This window comes from Paroedura picta, chromosome 3, assembly GCF_049243985.1.
Source record: "Paroedura picta isolate Pp20150507F chromosome 3, Ppicta_v3.0, whole genome shotgun sequence".
Classification (NCBI taxonomy): domain Eukaryota; kingdom Metazoa; phylum Chordata; class Lepidosauria; order Squamata; family Gekkonidae; genus Paroedura; species Paroedura picta.
Window position 1 is genome coordinate 169,430,799 of NC_135371.1, and position 21,847 is coordinate 169,452,645.

The 21,847-nt window shown below is 52.2% G+C and overlaps 3 protein-coding genes across 7 annotated transcripts in view; 2 read left to right on the forward strand and 1 right to left on the reverse strand.

The window, feature by feature from the left end:
* Positions 1-3,788, forward strand: part of USP11 (ubiquitin specific peptidase 11) — a 33,723-nt gene extending 29,935 nt beyond the window's left edge. The window contains exons 19-21 of the mRNA XM_077329413.1: positions 203-318; positions 1,173-1,261; positions 2,177-3,788. Coding sequence (XP_077185528.1) covers positions 203-318; positions 1,173-1,261; positions 2,177-2,347 — 376 coding nt within the window. The 3' untranslated portion in view covers positions 2,348-3,788. The remainder of the gene's footprint in view (positions 1-202; positions 319-1,172; positions 1,262-2,176) is intronic.
* Positions 3,789-5,887: 2,099 nt separating this feature from the next.
* On the reverse strand, positions 5,888-14,121 carry LOC143833512 (ER membrane protein complex subunit 3-like). Of its 4 annotated transcripts, none has more exons than XM_077329414.1 (8): positions 13,885-14,121; positions 12,522-12,575; positions 10,634-10,727; positions 10,006-10,110; positions 8,678-8,759; positions 8,453-8,532; positions 7,046-7,134; positions 5,888-6,358 (listed from the first exon to the last, which is right to left on the reverse strand). In XM_077329414.1, the coding sequence occupies exons 1-8, from the start codon at positions 14,119-14,121 to the stop codon at positions 6,248-6,250; spliced, it is 852 nt and encodes a 283-aa protein (XP_077185529.1). In that variant the 3' UTR covers positions 5,888-6,247. The 4 variants fall into 4 exon arrangements, with proteins under 4 accessions (XP_077185529.1, XP_077185531.1, XP_077185530.1 ...); XM_077329416.1 differs by having other exon boundaries at positions 7,046-7,131; positions 12,522-12,579; positions 13,885-14,042; XM_077329415.1 differs by having other exon boundaries at positions 12,522-12,579; positions 13,885-14,042.
* Positions 14,122-14,171: 50 nt separating this feature from the next.
* On the forward strand, positions 14,172-21,149 carry UXT (ubiquitously expressed prefoldin like chaperone). 2 transcript variants are annotated; one of them, XM_077329419.1, is made up of 7 exons: positions 14,172-14,479; positions 15,026-15,135; positions 16,618-16,699; positions 16,875-16,942; positions 18,557-18,664; positions 19,645-19,708; positions 20,781-21,149. In XM_077329419.1, exons 2-7 carry the CDS (start codon positions 15,050-15,052, stop codon positions 20,844-20,846), a joined length of 474 nt encoding a protein of 157 aa, XP_077185534.1. In that variant the 5' UTR covers positions 14,172-14,479; positions 15,026-15,049; the 3' UTR covers positions 20,847-21,149. The 2 variants fall into 2 exon arrangements, with proteins under 2 accessions (XP_077185534.1, XP_077185533.1); XM_077329418.1 differs by having other exon boundaries at positions 14,179-14,636.
* Positions 21,150-21,847: the final 698 nt, after the last annotated feature.

Genomic DNA, 21,847 nt, shown 5'->3' on the forward strand with positions numbered 1-21,847 from the left:
TGCTTGGAAGGAGAATGGATGTGCACAGAGTTCGTGCATCACTTGTCCCATACAGGTGTGCACTGGCCATTTCAGCAGTGATTTCCACTGCAAGGACCGTGGCCAATGTCTGCATACTGGATTTCCCAGAGTGCCTTGTGGCATCAGGAAAGGAGGTTTTTGGGGAGGAGGTATCCGCTTGATCCAAATCTCCGTCTTGCAGGGACCTGGACTTCTCTGATTTCATTATCAAGCCACGGAAAGAAACTGACCACACGGTGTACAAATACGACCTTATCGCTGTGTCCAACCACTATGGGGGTCTCCGAGATGGCCACTGTAAGTACTGGCAGGGGTTTCTTTTTTGGGGGGGGGGAGTAGGGAGGTGAGCCCCAAGGTTTGGGCACAAATAAAGGTAAAGGTATCCCCTGTGCAAGCACCGAGTCATGTCTGACCCTTGGGGTGACGCCCTCCAGCGTTTTCATGGCAGACTCAATACGGGGTGGTTTGCCAGTGCCTTCCCCAGTCATTACCGTTTACCCCCCAGCAAGCTGGGTACTCATTTTACCGAGCCTTCGGGGGGAGGCGGGGTATAAATATAAATATAAATATAAATATCAATATCAATATAAATATAAATATAAATATAAATATAAATATAATAATAATAATAATAATAATAATAATAATAATAATAATAATAATAATAATAATAATAATAATAATAATAATGGAAGGCTGAGTCAACCTTGAGCCGGCTGCTGGGATTGAACTCCCAGCCTCATGGGCAGAGCTTTCAGACTGCATGTCTGCTGCCTTACCACTCTGCACCACAAGAGGCTCCTGTGCACAAATAAGGTGAAGCAAAATCAGATTTGCTGTGGGACTTGAGGGGCGAAATTGGGTGGGGCTTGGGTCATAGATGGCCTCTACTAAACAGAAGTTTTAGTAGAAGTCTGTTCCCTTGTGCTGTGTTGGCGAAGCTACATTTTAAAAAATCCGCACCGCCAATAAAATCTCTAGGCCCACCTACTTTCTGAAAGCATATGCCCGATACCCAGAAAAGGATCAGTGGGCACCATGTTGGGGACCCCTGGTTGGGGGAGTAAGGCAGCGTCCTTTCCCTTGAACCATGTTGGAAGAACATTGAAACGGTGCTCCCCATGAACCGTCTGGTCTTTTCTGCCCTCCAGATACGACGTTTGCCCGGAACAAGGACAGCGGGTCTTGGTTCTACTTCGACGACAGCAACGTCTCCGTGGTTTCCAAGGCCCAGATCGAGGTGAGTGAGATCAGACGTCTGAAGCCTCCTTGACACTCGCTGACCAAAGCCAGGGCTGTCCACACACCTACCCACTGGAGTCCCCAGCATCTCCATGCGCCAGGCAGGAGGGGATGGGAAAGACATTGACTTGAGACCCTGGCTCAGTGGCAGAGCCTCTGCTTTGCAGGCAGAAGGTCCCATGTTCAATCCCCGGCATCTCCAGTTAGAAGGACCAGGCAGGAGGGGATGGGGAAGACCTTGGCCTGAGACCCTGGCTCAGTGGCAGAGCCTCTGCTTTGCAGGCAGAAGGTCCCATGTTCAATCCCCGTCATCTCCAGTTAAAAGGACCCAGGAAGGAGGGGATGGGAAAGACCTTGACCTGAGACCCTGGCTCAGTAGCAGAGTCTCTGCTTGGCAGGCAGAAGGTCCCAGGTTCAATCCCCGGCATCTCCAGTTAGAAGGACCAGGCAGGAGGTGATGGGAAAGACCTTGACCTGAGACCCTGGCTCAGTAGCAGAGTCTCTGCTTGGCAGGCAGAAGGTCCCAGGTTCAATCCCAGCATTTCCAGTTTAAAGGACCAGGCAGGAGGGGATGGGAAAGACCTTGGCCTGAGACCCTGGCTCAGTGGTAGAGCTTCTGCTTGGCAGGCAGAAGGTCCCAGGTTCAATCCCCAGCATCTCCAGTAAAGAGGACCAGGCAGGGGGGGATGGGAAAGACCTTGATCTGAGACCCTGGCTCAGTGGCAGAGCCCTGCTTGGCAGGCAGAAGGCCCCAGGTTCAATCCCCGGCACCTCCAGTTCAAAAGGTCCAGGTGGAAGTAGACGTGAAAGACCTGAGCAGACCTGACTTCGACGGACTGACGGTCCAGTCCGGTATAAGGCCGCTCCATGTGTTGACCCTCACCCGTGCTCTCTTCCTCTCCTCCGCCAACAGTCCAAAGCTGCCTACGTCCTCTTCTATCAACGCCAGGACAAGATCCGTCACCCGGCTACCCCTCCCGTGGCCACGAGTGCCGCCAGCGTCCGAGAGCAGGAGGACTACGAAGCCAGCGGGGATTCCCTCCCGGGCCAGACCGCCAATCGAGACTTTGTGGACATGGACTGACCCTCTTCGTTGCAACCAGAGACGCGGGGGGGGGGAGGCAAGAGCCAGGCCCCTTCCTTAGAAACCAGCGCCAGCGGCCGCTTTCTCTCCAGGGGCAGCGGCTCGTCTTTCTCAGGCGTCAGGACAGGGCTCCGGGCAGGGCCGAAGACTCTCGCCCTGCTGTTCTCCTGGGCATCGCACATAAGTTTCTCCCGCTCTGAAGGGCGGTGGGGGAGGGATCTTTGTCCCGCCTTCATAGGGGCAATGTGTTGCACCAGCATTTTGTAAGATAAAGGGGAGGGGTCACGTGGGATGGGGGGCGCTTTCTGGTCCGTCTCCAGAACTGTTTTCTGGGCTAGAGCTTCCCGAGGAAGGGGGAACCGTCCCGTAGGTCATTAATGCCAGCCCGTGGGCGCGCTACCCTTTCTTCTCCCCCCCCCTCCCCAAAAGGCACTGGCTCCTCGCTTTGCTCTTTTAGCATCGGGGTTGACAGCCCTCCTGCTGCTGCTTTTGGATCCAGGGGTTGTTCTCCCCCCCCCCCCAAGGGGTCAGCCATACCAGGCTCTTGTTTTTGCTTGGGAAGTTTTTAAAATAAGGTATTCTCTTTTTCTCTCCTGTATTCTCCAGCCCTACCCTCCTTTTCCCCTAGTTGCCGGATAATTTGTCCGCTTTCCCCAGTTGCCGCAAGGTGTCCTCTCCTCTTCCCCACAATCTCAAGTGCCTCCTCCTCCTCCTCCTCCTCCTCCTCCTCCTCACCCCCTCCTCAACGCAGAGCAATAATTTCTACAGCTCCCCCTTCCCCTACACCCGCATGCGTTTCTTGGGCTGGCTTTCTTTCATGGTTCTCTTTGTTTTTCGAGGCAGGGCACCGCTTGTTAACCACTAGGCTGGAAATCCACCCCCGACTGATTTCCGAATGTTCACATCGAAGGCCGGGAGTGGGTGGGAGGGGGGGATCTGAGGGGGGACGCTCAGCCGACACATCCGCAGAGCTGCTCCGGCACCCGCCCCCTGGGAGGGGGAGGAATGCCACTAGCCGCTTCCCCCCCTCCAGCCATTTCAGTTGGGGTCGGGGTGCGCGGGGTGGAGCACTGTGGGCCTCACCTGGCCCCAAAGGCTTGATGGGGGGGGGGTTCTCCCCCTGTTTTTTTTTTGCTCAGCGTCTCGACTGCTGCTGCTGCTTTCGAAGCTCAGGGATCACACTGGTTTGTATATAGGTTTCCGCGTGCGGGGGCGGGTTGGGGGCCCCCGCGGCCACGCATGGAGCACTTGCCGACCACAGGAGCCCAAAGTGTATTTTCTTAAGGATTTCGGAAAGGGGTTTCCTTCACTGGATTCGGGGGGAGGCGCCTCTCTTCTTTGTGAGTTTTTTCTATTTTTGAAGAAACTTATTTTTGGCATGTGGTAAAACCAATAACGAGAAGAAGAAAAAAAAACCTGTACATAAAACAACTTCATTTCAGGCTGCGTGGACTCTTCTCCCCCCCCTTCCCCGTTACCCCCCCCCCCTTTCCTGTTTTCATATCGGCCCTCTAGTCCAAATGGATCTGAACACCCTTTTTATGGTGGGGGCGATCCGGTTCAGGTGACAAATTGGCTCCTGGCCACTTGTGGGCAAAGGGCAGGAAAGAATTCCTCCAGGCCTGTTCAAAAATGAATGCATAATAATGACCCCTGCTACAAAATAGCTCTCGGGAAACCAAGTATTTCAAAGGCTGTCATGCAGAGGATGGAGCAGAATTCTTCTCTCTTGCCCCGAAGGGATGGACCAGAACCAATGGGAGGAAATTAATTCAAAAGAAATTCCGTCTAAACATCCGGAAGAAGTTCCTGACAGTCAGAGCAGTTCCTCAGTGGAGCAGGCTTCCTCGGGAGGTGGTGGGTTCTCCCATTTTTGGAAATTTCTAAACAGGCTGGATAGCCATCTGACGGAGAGGCTGATTCTGGGAAGGCTCAAGGGGGTGGCAGGTGACAGTGGATGAACGATAAGGTTGGGAGTGTCCTGCACAGTGCAGGGGGTTGGACTAGATGGCCCAGGAGGTCCCTTCCAACTCTATGATTCTATGAAACAAAATGGCCGCTGTGATGTTCCTTCAGCTACTCAGTGAAGATCCTTGTGCTGTGGTGACACCTGCTTTCAAAATATTTTTTTTTTAATCTGTACAGCCTGTAAGAATGCCAAGAACACCTGTTGGGTCCCTTGTTCTAAGGAACCCTTGGCCCTGTGACTGGAGAGGGCCCTGAACCTGCACTTGGCTCTTTCAGGCATGGAGATTTGTTCCCAGGCTATCCGAACCCCTGAGCCGTGATTGGCTTCTCCCATGGTGTCCCCCACTGTACTGGACAGAAGCAGTGTGCTGTCATTCTCCTTTCACACCCTTTGAACTTTCACACGATTCTTTTAATGGCTGGAGGGGCTGGATGTGTTTGGCCCCCTTCAGCTTGAACACAGATTTTCACTTGCTTTGCAGCTCAAATTCTGGCACAAGATGGCTTTTTATCAGCAGGCTATCTCCGGCTGATAGGAAGAGGAATTCTAGGGCGGGGGGGGGGGGGGGCAAACTGTGGCTCTCTGGATCTCCATGGACTACAATTCCCATGAGGCCCTGCCAGCAGGGAATTGTACTCCATGGACATCTGGAGAGACAGAGTTTGGCCATCCTGGTTCTAGGAGACAGGATACGAGGCAGATGTTGGCTTTTTTCTCATGGTGCATGAAGGATTTCAAAGTGGCTCATAAAGGTGAGAAGGGGGAATAGCGGACAGCCTGTGTGCGCCTCTCACTTCAGGGTTTCTTCTGTTTTGCTCCCCCTAGTGTTCGATCCTATATTACACCACTTTGTCTGGCATAAAACCTGCCCTGTTAAACCTGCAGGGAGATGTAATAATGGACTATAATCTCAAATTGACCGGCAAGGAACATTTGAGACAGCAAAGCAATAGGAATGCACTGGCGAGGAAAATGAACATACAGAAAAGCTCGTGGAAAAGCTTTAGGCTGATCCCGCATTGAGCAGGAGGTTGGACTAGATGGCCTTTATGGCCCCTTCCAACTCTATGATTCTGAGACAAAGGGAGGGGTGGGTGTTGTTGGGTTTCCCTTCCCATCTTACTTCTTCCCTCACCCTGAAGACCCATCCTGTTCCCTACTTGGCACAGTGGTTAAGAGATGTGCCTTCCAATCTGGCGAGCCGGGTTCAGTTCCCCGCTCCTCCAAATGCAGCCAGCTGGGTGACCTTGGGCTTGTCACAGCCCTGATTGTGCTGTTCTCACAGAGCAGGGCTGCCTCACCCCACCTACCTCCCAGGGTGCCTTTTGTGGGGAGAGGAAGCACTCGTAAGCCGGCTTGAGACTCCATGTAGTACAAAGCAGGGTCTAAAGACCACCTCTTCTGCCTTTCTTTCATTTTCGGTTAGGGTTTGGAGCAGCAGTTGTTCCGTACTGCTGATGAAAGTACCACTGCCTGCAAAAGTATTCAGCCAGCGTCTTTCTGGGGGGAAACCCTCCCTGAACACTGAAAGCCTGGCTTTATCCGCTGGTCAAGAGAAACCATGAGACCCCTTAAAGCAGGAAGAGCTTCAGCTGCTTGCTTTAATACTCAAACCATACTGCTGTCCACACATGCCTTGAGCAAACGAAGTTGGCCCTTGCACACTGGGTTCTTCCTGTCGGTGAGCTGCCGGGCGACATTCTCCTTTTCCCTCGCCCCCTGGCTACCTCGGCACCACGTGCTGCAGGGACAGAGGGCTTGCTTCAGCGTTCCCGTTGTCATCTGCTCCGGCTCGCCTCTGCCTGCGAAGCTGATCGCTGTGCCACACTCTTTAACACACCATGCAAGAGGAGGGACTCCTTTCACTTCTCTCTCTCTGGGGACCGCCGTTTTCCCCGTCGGGCTGCAGTCCTCAGATGGTGGCGATCGGCTCAGCTGGGTCCGTACTGCTGTGACAACTGGAGGTCCCGGCCCATCAGCTGGTCTTCCACGTCCTGGAGGGCCCACTGGTGAGAGACGAGCTCTAAGGCTTCCCACTCGGCCTGAGGCAGGAGGGGGGAAAGGGGGATATAATCACGACAACAGCGGCGGACGACAACTGTGGACTGACACTGCAATCCTGGGGGAAACCCTCTATATGAACGACGTCTGTGCAGGTAACTCTGGATAGGATTGGAAGCTTTGTTTAAAGGGCATAAACCAGGATTGGAAGCTTTGTTTAAAGGGCGTAAACCAGGATTGGAAGCTTTGTTTAAAGGGCACCAGGATTCGAAGCTTTGTTTAAAGGGCGTAAACCAGGATTGGAAGCTTTGTTTAAAGGGCACCAGGATTGGAAGCTTTGTTTAAAGGGCGTAAACCAGGGGTGGACAATTTGTAGTCCATGCTGCTATCAGGGGCTCATGGGAATTGTAGTCCATGGACATCCAGAGAGCCACAGTCTGGCTGCCCCTGCCATATAGGAACTTCTGCAGAAGCCGGATCCCGCAGGGTTCACTTGTTCTTAAAACCATCGGTAGACCTCCTGATGGCACCTGGGTTTTGGCCTCTCTGTGAGCGGAGGACTCTATGGGCCAGTGGCCTGATCCAAAGTGTTTTGCACAGGAAAATCCAGCTGCAGGAGCATGCCCTCTCCAATGTATGCAGAACAGGTCGCCTGTCTGTTCCCGTGAGCAGGTTCTCCATCGAGTCCCGTCCCCCAACCACTGCCCAAGTAACACTCTGGTTCTTACCTTGAAGGCCTTGTTGGGGTCCGGGGGGGCAGGCACAGGGGGCCCCAGGAACTGATCTTGCAGTAGCAGCTGGTTCTGCTCTGGGGCTGCTGAAAGAAATGCCATTGGATGGGAAAGGAAACTGCTGCACGCCCAACAAACCAGTCCCCATCGAAGTGGGAAACCTGCAGGCAGGCCGCCATAAGTTCAGCCGGCAAGGAGGGGTACACTGGAGTGGAATCCTTCCCCAAAATTCCCTCCCCCGCCGAAAATCTACTCAAAAGGGCTGTAGCCAAGACTGCTTGGGCTTTCTGTGCACAGGACTTGTTTCCATACAGAGGAGTTTTATTTTGGGTGAGACCCCATGGGTCGTGGAACACGCTACAGCCCAGACCCGAGTTTACCATCTCCAGTGCTGCCAGTCCCGCAGGCGGTAGTGGGGGAACATTCAGCCACCTCCCCACACCACTACCTATAACCCGAAATCTATGCATCTAGTTGCAACACAGTGGCAACATTCGCGGATACCTAAATCTGCAGATGTGGGCCGTGTGGCCGCCGAACAGATTTTCCGGCAAACTTGAGGGGACACCCCCCAGGTTTGCAGAAAAATCTGAAATCTTAAAAAAAGTACATTGGAGGGGGGTTAAATCACCCCCAACTCAAAAGCGTTCTTTGTGCTTGCTGGCTCCCTCAGAGCTGGTAGAGGCCAGAAGCTACTTTGGACCCAGAGGCAGTGGACGATGTCTGGATCCGCCCAATTAGGTGGTGCGGTTCCTGCAGTTGTGCTCAGAGCCGGATGGCAAAGCTTGGTACTATATCTCACCCCCCCCCCCATTTGTGATGTCTAAAAAGAGCTTTCTCCACCATTCTGGGGGATACAAAGAAGACAATCTGGGTTTTGTACCCTGCTTTTTGCTCCCCGAAGGAGTCTCAAAGTAGCTGACTATCACCTTCCATTTCTCACTCCACAACAGACACCATGAGGTGGGGGGCTGAGAGATCTCAGAGACAACTGGGACTGACCTGAGGTCACCCAAATGGGAGCATGTGGAGGAAGAGTGAGGAATCAAACTCCGTTCTCCAGATCAGAGGTTCTTAACCATGGACATCTGGAGAAGCAACCCTACACCAGGGGTAGCCAACCTGTGGCCCTCCAGATGTCCATGGACTACAATTCCCATGATCCCCTGCCAGCAACCGCTGGCAGGGCTCATGGGAATTGTAGTCCATGAACATCTGGAGGACCACAGGTTGGCTACCCCTGCCCCACACTACACCAAGCTGTTTTTTTTTTACCTCCCACATGTCACCATCCCATCCGGACCTCCAGCCTTGGCTTGCTCCTTGCCGTTCAGGGCTCCTTCCCCCCACCTCCCCTGGGGCTGCATCATGTCCCAGTAAGACCCGCTCCAAGCGACCCCTTACCAGTCTCTTCCCCCAGGATGAGATTGTACACCCGACGTAGGCCAAAGACATTGAGGAAGTACCACGAGGCGGAACTCACCCTGTTGAGGAGAAGAGCGATTTGCGATTACCGCAGGTTGCCTCCGGGGTCCCTTGTCCTGTTGGGTGGGACCCAGGGCCGGAACCCCCCTTTCATGCCCTTGCAAAGGAGCGGCTGGACCATGAGGTGGGGAGAGGAGTGCTTACCATGAGGGGTCCAGGGAAGGCAGGTGAATTCCGCGCTGCAGCATGGGCTTGAACCGCAGGGTCAAGGGGAAGGGAACTTTGGCTAGGAGGTTGGGAGGGAGAGGATTAGAGCTGGCCTCTCCCCACAGCAAGCTCTACTGCCACCCCACCGTTTGCAGCCCGCCTCCCCCTCCTCCAGCCTGACCTATGTTTCCTTTGGGGGGCCCTCCACAGTGGGAGTGTTTATGGAGTTCTGCCCCTACTGGTGGGACTCCTGATGGCTCCTGGGTTTTGGACACTGTGTGACACAGAGTGTTGGACTGGATGGGCCATTGACCTGATCCAACATGGCTTCTCTTATGTTCCTAAAGTCACTGGTGGACCTCCTGATGGCCCCTGGGTTTGGGCCCCTGTGTGACAGAGAGTGTTGGACTGGATGGGCCATTGACCTGATCTATCATGGCTTCTCTTATGTTCCTAAAGTCACTGGTGGACCTCCTGATGGCCCCTGGGTTTGGGCCCCTGTGTGACAGAGAGTGTTGGACTGGATGGGCCATTGACCTGATCCAACATGGCTTCTCTTATGTTCCTAAAGTTACTGGTGGACCTCCTGATGTCCCCTGGGTTTGGGCCCCTGTGTGACAGAGAGTGTTGGACTGGATGGGCCATTGACCTGATCCAACATGGCTTCTCTTGTGTTCCTAAAGTCACTGGTGGACCTCCTGATGGCCCCTGGGTTTGGGCTACTGTGTGACAGAGAGTGTTGGACTGGATGGGCCATTGACCTGATCTATCATGGCTTCTCTTATGTTCCTAAAGTCACTGGTGGACCTCCTGATGGCCCCTGGGTTTGGGCCCCTGTGTGACAGAGAGTGTTGGACTGGATGGGCCATTGACCTGATCTATCATGGCTTCTCTTATGTTCCTAAAGTCACTGGTGGACCTCCTGATGGCCCCTGGGTTTGGGCCCCTGTGTGACAGAGAGTGTTGGACTGGATGGGCCATTGACCTGATCCAACATGGCTTCTCTTATGTTCCTAAAGTTACTGGTGGACCTCCTGATGTCCCCTGGGTTTGGGCCCCTGTGTGACAGAGAGTGTTGGACTGGATGGGCCATTGACCTGATCCAACATGGCTTCTCTTATGTTCCTAAAGTCACTGGTGGACCTCCTGATGGCCCCTGGGTTTGGGCTACTGTGAGACACAGAGTGTTGGACTAGATGGGCTAATGGCCTGATCCAACATGGCTTCTCTCATGTCCACTGGAGGCTAGAATCATCGGCCTCTGCTGAAACTTTGGCTCTTAAACATCCTCTCTGCCATTTCCTTGCCTGGGCTGGTTCACTCACTCGCCACGAAGCCAGAGAATGCCCAGTTGATCCAGCCTCCAACGAGGATCATGGGAATCACGTTGACAAGGTTCCCTTTCAACATCTCTGTAACCATGGTTGGATCTTGGGGCGGGGGGTGGGGGTTTGGAGGAGAAGAAGAAAGGGAGGAAACATTAAAGCGAGCCTGGGGGCAGACTGTGCTCCAACAGCAGCAGAAGGGTGAGAAGAAAGGGAGGGAAGAAAGAAGGCAAGGAGGGAGGGAGGGAAGAAAGAGGAAGGGAAGGAGGGAGGGAGGGAGGGAGGGAGGGAAGAAAGAGGAAGGGAAGGAGGAAGGGAGGGAAGGAAGAAAGAGGAAGGGAGGGAGGGAGGGAAGAAAGAGGAAGAGAAGGAGGAAGGGAGGGAAGAAAGAGGAAGGGAAGGGAGGGAAGAAAGAGGAAAGGGGGGAGAAAGGAAGAGAAAGAGGAAGGGAGGGAAAAAGGGATGGATGGAAGGAAGAAAGAAAGAGCAAGGGAAGGGACAGAGGGAGGAAAAGCAGGTACGCAGACAACTGCCTCCAAGTTGAATGAAACCCATGGGGAGGGAAGGACTAATGTTTTAAAATTACAACCTCCCACTGCCCTAGTGCCCAGCCCATCTCTCTCATTACCTGTCAGAGGGTTTCGGGGCTGGATCTTACGTTTCGTCTTACGGAAGAAGCCGCCCTGCGGGTCGTTGAAGTAATGCTTGCGCGAGAGGAAGCCCTGCGGAAACACCAGGGAGAGCACACATAGGCCAGAACATTGAGAGCTGGTGCGGTGTTATGGTGGAGAGTCTCAGAATAGAATCTGGGAGACCCAGGTTCGAATCCCCGCTTGGGCCTGGGAAGATCGCTGTGCACCTTTGGGCCTGTCCCACATTCCCTCAGCCTAACCTGCCTCACCAGGTTCTTCTGAGGATGAAATGGGGGAGAGAACAGGGTAAGTGGCTTTGGGGGAGAAAGGTCAGGTAGAAATGAAGTCAATCAATACGTCAATGAGAATGTGCCACAATGTCAAAAATTACATAGATCAATCCTAGATTTCAGAAGAAAACGCAGCCCAATTTTAGATGGTGCTGATCAGTAAAAAAATTAAATGGAAAAGAATAAATGACTTCTAAACGGTACCTGTACATTTTGAAAAAAGTTAGCATGTGGTAGGTGAGGTGGTCTAAACCAGGGTGGGGGGTGGGGTGGGACTGTGGCTCTCCAGATGTCCTACAATTCCCACGAGCCTTTGCCAGCACTGGGACTTCCCTCCTCTGTTTTATCCTCACAACCCCCCTGCGAGGTAGGACAGGCTGAGAGTGCCTGACCTGAGGTCACCCAGTGACTTTTAAGACGGGGGTGATGTTTAAACCCAGGAGCTGACCCATCCAACACTCTCAAAAGTGACATCATGTTGCCATTAACGTTTCAAATCCCCCCCCCAAAACACTCCGAAGACTGGTGTATTTTAAGAGCATTTATTGTTGACATTTCAGATCACGTAGGGGAATAAGCATATGTCTCAAATAAAGGGGGGGGGAGGGGGCCTTCTAAAAGGCATGCTTGTGTGAGCCTGTGGGTACAATTCCCATGAGCCCCTGCCAGCACATGGCCTGGGTTTCAAGTTTCCACCATCCTTTAATAGCCTTCTGACCGTGACCTCCGGGGACCAAGGCTCAGTACATGCCAAACATAACTAGCTCACCGGAATTAAATACAGATGGATGGCCATGCTGGTCCTAAGCAACAGAACCAAGTTGGGAGTCCAGGGACACCTTTCAGACTGCCAAAGTTTCAAGTTGTAGGTAATACAGATATCCTGTATTTTAAAAATAAAGGTTGGTGTAGGGGTTAGGAGTGTGGACTTCTAATCTGGCGAGCCAGGTTTGATTCTGCGCTTCCCCACATGCAGCCAGCTCGGTGACCTTGGGCTAGTCACAGCACTGATAAAGCTGTTCTGACCGAGCAGGAATATCAGGTCTCTCTCAGCCCCACCTCCCTCACAGGGTGTCTGTTGTGGGGAGAGGAAAGGGAAAGCAAATGTAAGCCTCTTTGAGACACCTTCGGGTAGAGAAAAGCGGCATATAAGAACCAACTCTTCTTCTTTTTCAGTAATCTCAGGGCTCTCTCAGCCTCCCCTCCCTCACAGGGTGTCTGTTGTGGGGAGAGGAAAGGGAAGGCGACTGTAAGCCTCTTTGAGACTCCTTTGGGTAGAGAAAAGGGGCATATAAGAACCAACTCTTCTTCTTCTAATGTTATAACCCTTTTGCACACAACCAGTTTGTGGTAAATGTCCATATTGACATGTAATGCAAACCATGTAGAACCACCTGCAACATTTGGACAAGCTTCTCTTGTGCTTTCTCGCTACCTGTGTGAACAGCACCTCTCTGGCACCTTTGTGGACACACAGATTCCACAAGGCAAAACCCTAAACCAAAACAAAGCCATGCATATGCTGAGAAGCGGAATCCCAGCAATCATGTGTGGGGCGGGTTTACCAGAAGGGGTTGCCCCCTCACACTCTCACCTGATGTGTCAAGAACCGTCCGTTTTCTCTCAGAAGGCGGCTGCGGGCCAGAATCTGCCTGACAGACAAAGGACATTCCTTTCAGCCCTCAGTCCCACATAATTTATTTGCCACCCTCTCCACATTTTGGCCACGGCCCTTTTCGGAGTTTTTCTCAAGTTCCAGGGCCCTCTGCAGTAGTCTGGCTGCTTGCCCAACGAGTGTTTTTGAGGACAACAGTGACAATTTGGTGCCCAAATGATCTTTGTGGCTTTATCTTTCGTGCTCACGTTCTTTGATGGCGTGGGAGGGGGGTCATTTCTTAAAGCCTTTGTATGTTGTGATGTTGGTTATTTGAGTCACCTAGGGATGCCGGCCTCCAGCCAGGACCTGGGAATCCCCTGGAATTACAGCTCATCTCAACTACGGAGGAGAAAATGGACACTTTGGAGGGTGGACTCCGATGGCCCCTGTAGCCCATGGAGGTTCCGGTCTGCTCCTGGCTCCGCCCGCAAATTGCCAACCTGGATCTGGCAGCCCTACCCCAACCCACACATATGGGTGAACATTTCCTTCTGCCACTGACCATGCTGAGCATGAATGATTTTTCTAATGAGTTTGATCGCATGATGTGTCCAAAGTAAGTCAGCTTTAGCTGCAACATCTTCCCTTCTAATGACACAGTTGGTTTGCTCCTCTCTAAAGCTGTCTTGTTGGTAACTTTGGCTGTCCATGGGATTCGCACCATTCGTCTCCAACACCACAGCATATTACAGAGTCTTAAATCAAGGGGAAAGTTTGTGCAGTCATAACTGAAGCGTGTATTTTACAATGCTATTTCCCCCTCTTCATTGTCTTTCCTAGTGAAACTACTTAAGCAGTTTCCATATGTATATATATATATGTATAGAGAGTTTTGTAATTCTGAAAAAATTGCTTTTAATACTTAAATTGTTGATATTTCATAATATGTATTAATGGAATCAGAATACCTGTATTGGCATAAAGAATCGAAATGTATTAATGGGGGGGGGGGTTTGCAGTTGTTGAGAGCCACCCAGAGCCGGACAGGGACGGGTGGCTAATCATTCCTTATTAATAATAATAAATATCATTAATAATCAATTATTAGCTACCCTTCTCTGTTAATTATTAACAATAATTCCTTATTATTTATCACTGTGCATAATGATAATATAAAAGTAGCATATTCATAATATAAAAGTTACAAGATAATTCCTTATAATTATCTTATTGTTTAGATTATGATTATTAAAACTTCCAGGCTCCCCAGCCGGCCCCTCCACCCGCCCCCGCCCTTGCCACGGGATAGGCGCTGTCCCGAATGTGGGCGTGGTCTGCAACGCCCCGCCCCCCCGCTCACGTGTCCTGCAGTTGCTCGGGCCAGCCGCGCTCGCGCTCGCCGCGCAGGAGCGCCGCCACGCGCAGGCGCAGGATGCCGACGGCCAGGGCGATCCAGGCGACGGCCAGCAGAACCCAGAAGCGGATCGAGCCATCCAGGCGCAACTCCGGCGCCGCCATCGCTGGGCGGACTCGGGACCACTCGGTTTAAAAAAGGGAACGAAAGTTGGGTGGGCACAGAAACCGGAAATGGCTTCATTGAGAAAAACGTCACTTCCGGTTCCCATCTCGGAAAGTCGGGCGCGAAACTTCATTCGGAAAAATTCCCGGTCGACGGCTTGGAAATCCTTTAATTTCGTTGTAGAAAATCAGTTTATAGCGGGAATTTTTTTGGCGAATTGAGAACTGGCTCTCGAGGTTCCCGGATGTTCGATCCGGAAGTGATTCCTTTCACCTCGCACGGAGCGACGGCTAAGATAAGCGCGTGACCGCGTGTGGGAATCCTCCATAGAGATGCGGTCTTTCCCGTACTCTCGCCCCGCAAATGGCGGCCTCCCAGTGGCACGCATGGCCAGGTATTGTCGACAGCCGTCCAAATGAAATAGAGAGATATAAAGGTGCGAGAAAGGAGTTCTTTATTTCGTTCTTACTATATTCCTGCGTGGTCCCTTTATGACCGAATCCTCCTGGCTTGTGTTGGGGTTCGATTGAGTGCCGGAAGTGCGAGAGAGTCGGGTTCCTCGCAGACGCTATGGCCGCTTTCCAAGCTTGAATGTAAGTCTGCTTTTGCAGCCGGGTAGGATTCGCTCTTTGTGCCTCTCGGAGTGCTGGGGGGAAATGTGTGTTTAAATGCAAAAGCTGGGAAGCTTGCAGAAGGGGGCCTCTTGGAGGAAATGGGGAGGGAAGACAGCCCTCCAGCTCCCTCCTCCCTTTTATTGCTTGCTTGCTGGAAACCAGCGGGGCAAGGGGTTAGATCTCCCGCCGGGTTGGATCAAGGCAGAGGGGAGGGTGTTGGAAGGCTGGGGTGCCTTGGCCTGCGCTAAACCTCGACAGCAGTGGCCAGCAGTTGCATTTCCAAATCATGCCCTGGGTTTGCTGGTTGGAGGTCTGCATTTGCTTCCCCCTGCCCAGTTGCAGAGATTAACTTTCTGTTCTTTCCACAGTCCCTGCTGCTCTTAGAGACACCTATGGCGATGCTAGACGAACAGCAGGTGCAAGGGAAGGTGCTGCGTTACGAAGCCTTCATTAGTGATGTCCTGCAGCGGGATCTCCAGTAAGTGACCTCCCCCCAGCCCTGTGTTCTGCCCCGAGCACGCTCACGCCCTCTGGTCCCCAGTGGCTCTTGTTTTGGGTCCAGTTTCTCTCTTATGCCAATTCTCCAGTGGAGTGCCAGCTTGGGGTGATGTGGGAGACGGCGGCATTGTTGCCCCTGTGAAGATTCACGTTCAGTCGTAATCCTGGCACTCTCCCTTGGGCCTTTCCTACACAGCTCTCAGCTGCTGGGTGCCTGTAAAGATTCTGGCCAAACCAGTGATCAATGTACATTGTTTGGCGGTGAAAAGCACTTCCTGCTTATTTATTTATTATATATTTATATACCACCCTCCCTGAAGGCTCAGAACGGTATACACCAAACAGGAATAGCTGACGGAGGACGAGGCCGGAGATTAACAGTGCTGGTTTGCCATTGCCTACCTCTGCATAATAGGGCCTCTTGTGACGCAGAGTGGTAAGGCAGCGACATGCTGTCTGAAGCTGTCTGCCCATGAGGTTGGGAGTTCAATCCCAGCAGCTGGCTTAGGGTCGACTCAGCCTTCCATCCTTCCGAGGTGGGTAAAATGAGTACCCAGCTTGCTGGGTGGTAAACGGTAATGACTGGGGAAGGCACTGGCAAACCACCCCGTATTGAGTCTGCCATGAAAACGCTGGAGGGCATCACCCCAAGAGTCAGACATGACCTGGTGCTTGCACAGGGGATACCTTTACCTCTGAATACCAGCTCCTGAATTTCCTTGGTGGCCTCTCACCTGCATACCAACTGGGGGCTGACCGTGCTTAGCAGCTGAGATCGGTGGAGATTTGGCTAGCCTGGGCTCTCCAGTTTTGATATACAATACCTAGTCTAGTTGTATGCGGTTGGCACGCCTTGTTGTCCTGCGATTCCATGAAGGCACACAATCGCCAAAGCAGGCTCGCGATCCATGGGCCTGGGAGAGCGGTAATGTACCGCTGGCCGCCAGATGCAGGAACCATCCGGGAGAGGTGGTGATACATATTTTTATGTATTTTTAATGTTTTATGATGTAAACCGCCACAATACCATCTGGGGAGTGGCGGTGTATACATTAAAATATAAATAAACTAAAAATAATTTACAAGAACCAGATCCCACATTGCAGTCTCTATGGGGGCGGGAGGTGGAATTAGGTGGGGGCAGGTGCTCTCAAGTTGTGGCTGATCCATGGGGACCCCAAAGGGGTTTCAAGGCACTTCTGTGTAGTGCTTCTGGGCGTCCTTGGTGGTCTCCCATCCCAGGTCTAACCTGGATTGGCCCTGCTTGGCTCTGAGATCTGAGTGGATCGAACTAGCGTGCTCTATATAGGGACATTAATTCTTTAGGGCAGGGGTAGTCAGCTGGCAGGGGTTCATGGGGATTGTAGTCCATGGACATCTGGAGGACCACAGGTTGCCTACCCCTGCTTTAGGGTATCAAAAGAACTCCCCCTGCTGGACAATCACTGACATTTTCTCCCAGGAAAGTGATGGAGCAGCGGGATGAAGTCTGCGAGAAGATTGCCCAGTACCTGCAGCTGAAGAACGTGATTGAGCGGCTTCAGGTAATTCAGAAGTCTTTCCATTGTCACCCCTCAGTCAGCGGCTTTCCTTAGAATCGAAGTAGCTTGATGCGAGGGATTGACGGTGGCAGGCTGCTGGCTGAAGGGCCAGTTGAAAAGGTGGCTCTGTCCGTAGGGAGTGGAAATAGATCAGTAAGATGCTGTCCTTTCTTCTCAGGAGACAGGAAGCCGGGAATTGGTGACCCAAGTGGACCTCGGATGCAATTTCTACGTCAACGCAGAAGTGTAAGTAGAGTGTAGCGCCTCCTTTGCCTTTTCCCTTCTGGTTCTGACCCTTTGTTTCCTGGCTGCCCCATGCAAAGTCAGCGTGGTGCAGTGGTTAAAGAATGGCAGGTTCTAATCTGGAGATGCTGGGTTTGATTCCCCACTCCTCCTTCCCATGCAGTCATTTGGGTGACCTTGGGCCAGTCCCAGTTCTCTTGGAGCTCTCAGAACTCTCTGGGCCTCACCTTCCTCCCAGGAAAGGCTGTTGTGGGGAGAGGAAGGGAAGGCGACGTCAGTCCCCTTGAGACTCCTTTGGCTAGTAAAAAGCAGGGTACAAAAAAAAACAGCTCTTATTATTATTATATTTACTTCCTTTATAACCCATCTTTCTCCCCAGTGGGAGCAGCTTACATCATTCGCCTATCCTTATCTTCACAATGACCCTGTGAGGCAGGCTAGTGTGTGACTGGCCCTAAGGATACCCAGCATACCTCCGTGGCAGAGAGGGGAGTCAAACCTGATTCTCACATATCCTTGTCTAACACAGGAGTAGCCAAACTGTGGCTCCTCTGATGTCCCTGACTACAATTTCCAGATGAGAAGCTACCACTCTTAACACTAAGCTGGCTCTCTAGAAATCAAATAAACTTCTTTGCCTGGGTGAAACTTAAAATTGGGAGTTCAGGGCTGTTTGAGACAGGAGAAAGAGGCTAGCTTGGGCGAGAACTCTGCCCTCTTATCCCAGGTAAACAATTTCTGGGTAAAAATAACCGCTGCGTCCCAGAAAGGCACTTAGTGAAACAAATGTCAAATTTAGGCTGTTTTCTCGCCCTCTCCGAAGCAAGGGAGGGCAGATTAGAGTCCGAAGTGACACTTTTTTCTCTCGGCTTTCTGCTGGCGACAGGCCGAGAGCTGTGCGAATGAACAGCAGCCGTGAGCAGCAGAAAAGAAGGAGGGTAGAGAGGCCATTTGTTTGAGGAGGGCTGGTGGTAAGGGGGAAGGAATTGACGCTCACTACTGGCAAGTGGCTGAGTAGAGTTGATGTGTGAGATGTGCCTAAAATTCCCCTCTCTATGCAGTTCTCGAGGGAGGATTGTTTCTGGCAGCTAGGCGTCCTGATCTGCAGTAGGACAGCAAATTTTGAGTCCGGGAGCACCTGAGATTTCCAGGGTACAAGCTCTTTTGAACAGAGGCCAACCTTTGACTCTCAAAAGCCAGCGCCCTGGAAATCTCTTCGGTGTCTTGTTAAGGACATCAAAAGAGCTCTTTCCTAAGAATCCCTAACATAGACTTTCACGTTTTTCACTGCTGCAGCTCACTGAGTTAGCGATTTCATCCAGCTATTCACTGCAGCCCCAAGATCGTTTCCCTCTCAGTCTTAGCCTATGCTGGAAGCTGGGATTTCTATACTGGACAATTTCTCCATCCACTTGGCTTAAATATAACGGGGAGGGCGAGCTTAGGGGAGAGAGTTCGCGATGGATCACACAACCTCGTTGGCGTCCCTGTACCTTTTGCACCGTTGCGATAACTGTGAACCGGAATTTGCCCCTGGGCTTTCACCCCCCTCCTCCTGGCAGGGCCCAGTTAATTGGGTTTTGCTTCCCTGCCCCTTCCCCACCTATCCTGCTGCAGGCCGGATACCTCCACCATCTTTGTGGCACTGGGATATGGCTTCTACGCAGAGCTGACGCTGCCCGAGGCCCTGGCCTTTGTGGAGAAGAAGAACAAGCTGTTGAATGAGTGAGTTTGGGAGGAGAACGCCCTCCTCGCCTGTCCCCATACGACTCCTTCAGGCGGCCTTTCTCAACTTTTGTACGCCTTCTGTCGATGGCTGGGCTTCCAGTCAGATTTCCTTCCTCCCTCCTTCCTCCCTCCCTCCCTTCTTCCTTCCTCCCTCCCTTTCTCCCTCCCTCCTTCCTCCCTCCTCCCTTCCCTTCCTCCCTCCTTCCTTCCTCCCTCCCTTCCTTTCTCCCTCTCTCCCTCCTTCCCTCCCTTCTTCCTTCCTTCCTTCCTTTCTCCCTCCTTCCTTCCTCCCTCCCTTCTTCCTTCCTTTCTCCCTTTCTCCCTCCTTCCTCCCTCCTTCCTTCCCTCCCTTCTTCCTTCCTTTCTCCCTCCCTCCTTCCTCCCTTCTTCCTTCCTTCCTTCCTCCCTTTCTCCCTCCTTCCCTTCCTCCCTCCCTTCCTTCCTTCCTTTCTCCCTCCCTCCCTCTCTCCCTCCTTCCCTCCCTCCCTTCTTCCTTCCTTTCTCCCTCCTCCCTCTCTCCCTCCCTCCCTTCTTCCTCCCTTTCTCCCTCCTTTCTCCCTCCTTCCTTCCCTCCCTCCCTCCCTCCCTCCTTCCTTCCTTCCTTCCTTCCTTCCTTCCTTCCTTCCTTCCTTCCTTCCTTCCTTCCTTCTTAATAATCCATAGGAACATTAGTAGTGTGAATAACAACAACATTGGGAGGTCAGTTATTGCAGTCATGGGAGGGTGTCTGGGGGGGACCAGCAGGTGTTCCGAGTCGGTCGGCCTCAAGCGAATGCCTGGTGGAGGAGCTCCCTTTTGCAGGCCCTGCAGAACTGTGGAAGCCACTTCCGAAATCGCAGCTGAAAGGAACGATACGAACCTCTGAAACACGTTCAGTAAAGGGATGGGCCCTCCCCGCTAAGGTCTAAGCCCTGCCAAGGTTCATGGGTCCCGATCCCTGCTTCTCGCTGCCTTGCTTAGGGATTCTGTCTCCGCAGGACCGCTGAGATCCTCACCAAAGACTCCGCCAAGATCAAAGCCAACATCCGGATGGTCTTAGAGGTAACGTCCTCGGTTCTTTTGCCGTTGGAGTGATGCTTTTGCACGCAGAGTCTTGTAGGTGGTTGAGATGCTCGGAAGGAGGAGATGCGTCTGGGGTGGAAGGGGTCACTCCTCAAGGCTGGGGTCTCTGTAGGCCTGCATGGCTCCAGGGAGGTGAGAGGTAAGAACCCGTAGATTCCTCAATATGAAGTCAGGAAAACGAAACAGGAATCCCAAAGGCCACAAAACTTGTGTCGTCGTTTCCTCTCTGTATATTTAATGCTAACACAACTTCAAGAAAACAAAATCAGAGTCCAGTGGCACCTTTAAGACCAACAAGAGTCTTAGGCTAAATTACCCGCTTTCTGCCTGTCTGAATTTGTGTTAACATTAAATATACAGAGAGGAAACGACGACACAAGTTTTGTGGCCTTTATGATTGCTGGTTTTGTTTTTCTAACCTCCGGGCAGGGCTTGGCTCCCTCCTGGAATTTGACCCGCAGATCAGTTTCCCTGGGGAGAAATGAATGCTTTGGAGGGTGCTCTTGACGGCATTATACCCCACTGAGGTCCACTTCCTCCCCAAACCCCACCTTCCCCAGACTTTGGAGGGTGGGCTCTATGGAGATCCAGCATGATATGGCGGTTAAGAACAGCGGTCTCGCATCTGGAGAGCCAGGTTCAATTCCCCACTCCTCCACCTGCAGCCAGCTGGATGACCTTGAGCCAACTAGGTCTCTCAGAGCTCTGTCACAGTTTTCTCAGAGCTCTCTCAGCCCCACCTACCTCGCGGGGTGTCTGCTATGGGGAGAGGAAGGGAAGGAGACCGTAAGCTGCTTTGAGACTCCTTCAAGTAGTGAAAGCGGGATATAAAAATCCCAGCTCTTCTTCTTCGCCTCGGAAATCTCCAGGTATTCCCCACCCCAGACTTATTTATTTATTATATTTATATACCGCCCTCCCTGGAGGCTCAGGGCGGTTGGCGACCTGAGTTCCAGGGGGGGGGGGATAAGAAAAAGGGTTTATTTTCATGGGTTCAGTTGGGTGATCAAGTTGGTCTTCTTTCCTTCCCCTCGGCCCGTTCTTGCCACAGGGTTTGCGTGAACTTCAAGGGCTTCAGGACCTGCCGGACGAGAACAGACGGGACATTGTCCTTTAGACACCTGCCTTTCCCACCCCCACCCGAGGTTTGTGGAGGGGCATTTCCCCGTGTCTGATAATGCTGGAAGAAGAGCTGGTCTCCTGGGCATTTTGGCAGCAGCGGGAACTGCGCTTGGAGCTGGAGGATCGCCTCTCAGTAAGGCCCGGCAAGCGGGAAGTGGAAATTGGGGAGTGGGGCGACGAGAAGTGGTTTTCACGGGCAGATTGGTTTCTAACCTCGAAGTTTTGCCTCTCTTCCCGAGGTGCTTCCTTGGAGCGACCTCATCTTGGTTTTTAGAAACAATAAAAGATTCTGCCTCCAGATCTGTTTGGGCTTTCTCCCCTGTTGCTTAGGCATGTGGTGCTCATGCAAGGAAAGCGTTAGTCAGAATCAAGTCCTTTGCAAAAGTACAGTCAGTCATAAGCAATAAGAGCAGGTCACTCTGAGCGTCAAAGAATTGAGGCTTTTGAACTCTGGTGCTGGAGAAGACTCTTGCAAGTCCCTTGGACTGCAAGGCGAACAAACCGGTCAGTCCTAGAGGAGATCAGCCCTGCCTGCTCCTTAGAAGGCCAGATCCTGAAGAGGAAACTCAAATACTTTGGCCACCTCATGAGAAGGAAGGACTCCCTGGAGAAGAGCCTAATGCTGGGAGCGACTGAGGGCAAAAGAAGAAGGGGACGACAGAGAATGAGGTGGCTGGCTGGAGTCACTGAAGCAGTCGGTGCAGACTTAAATGGACTCCGGGGAATGGTAGAGGACAGGAAGGCCTGGAGGATCATTGTCCATGGGGTCGCGATGGGTCGGACACGACTTCGCACCTAACAACAATAACAAAGATAACAGCACACACTCTGGAATCCATACAGCAGAAAATCACAGGTCATCAGAATCTAGTCCAAAGTTGGCATCCTTACAGAGTCAGTCATTAGTCGTATCGGCTTCTGGAATCGATCAATCTAGAACCGATTTATTCTAGAAGAAATCTACCACAGACCACACCATAACGGGGCTTGATGGGT

Coding starts and splice junctions, on each gene's coding strand:
- LOC143833512 (XM_077329414.1), bottom strand. CDS start 14,121: ATGAAGCCATTTCCGGTTTCTGTGCCCACCCAACTTTCGTTCCCTTTT. Junction 8,533..8,677: donor CCTTCCCTGGACCCCTCATG/GTAAGCACTCCT, acceptor TCTCCTCAACAG/GGTGAGTTCCGCCTCGTGGT. Junction 7,135..8,452: donor CATCCTGGGGGAAGAGACTG/GTAAGGGGTCGC, acceptor CATTTCTTTCAG/CAGCCCCAGAGCAGAACCAG.
- UXT (XM_077329419.1), top strand. CDS start 15,050: ATGGCGATGCTAGACGAACAGCAGGTGCAAGGGAAGGTGCTGCGTTAC. Junction 15,136..16,617: donor GTCCTGCAGCGGGATCTCCA/GTAAGTGACCTC, acceptor ATTTTCTCCCAG/GAAAGTGATGGAGCAGCGGG. Junction 16,943..18,556: donor TTCTACGTCAACGCAGAAGT/GTAAGTAGAGTG, acceptor ATCCTGCTGCAG/GCCGGATACCTCCACCATCT.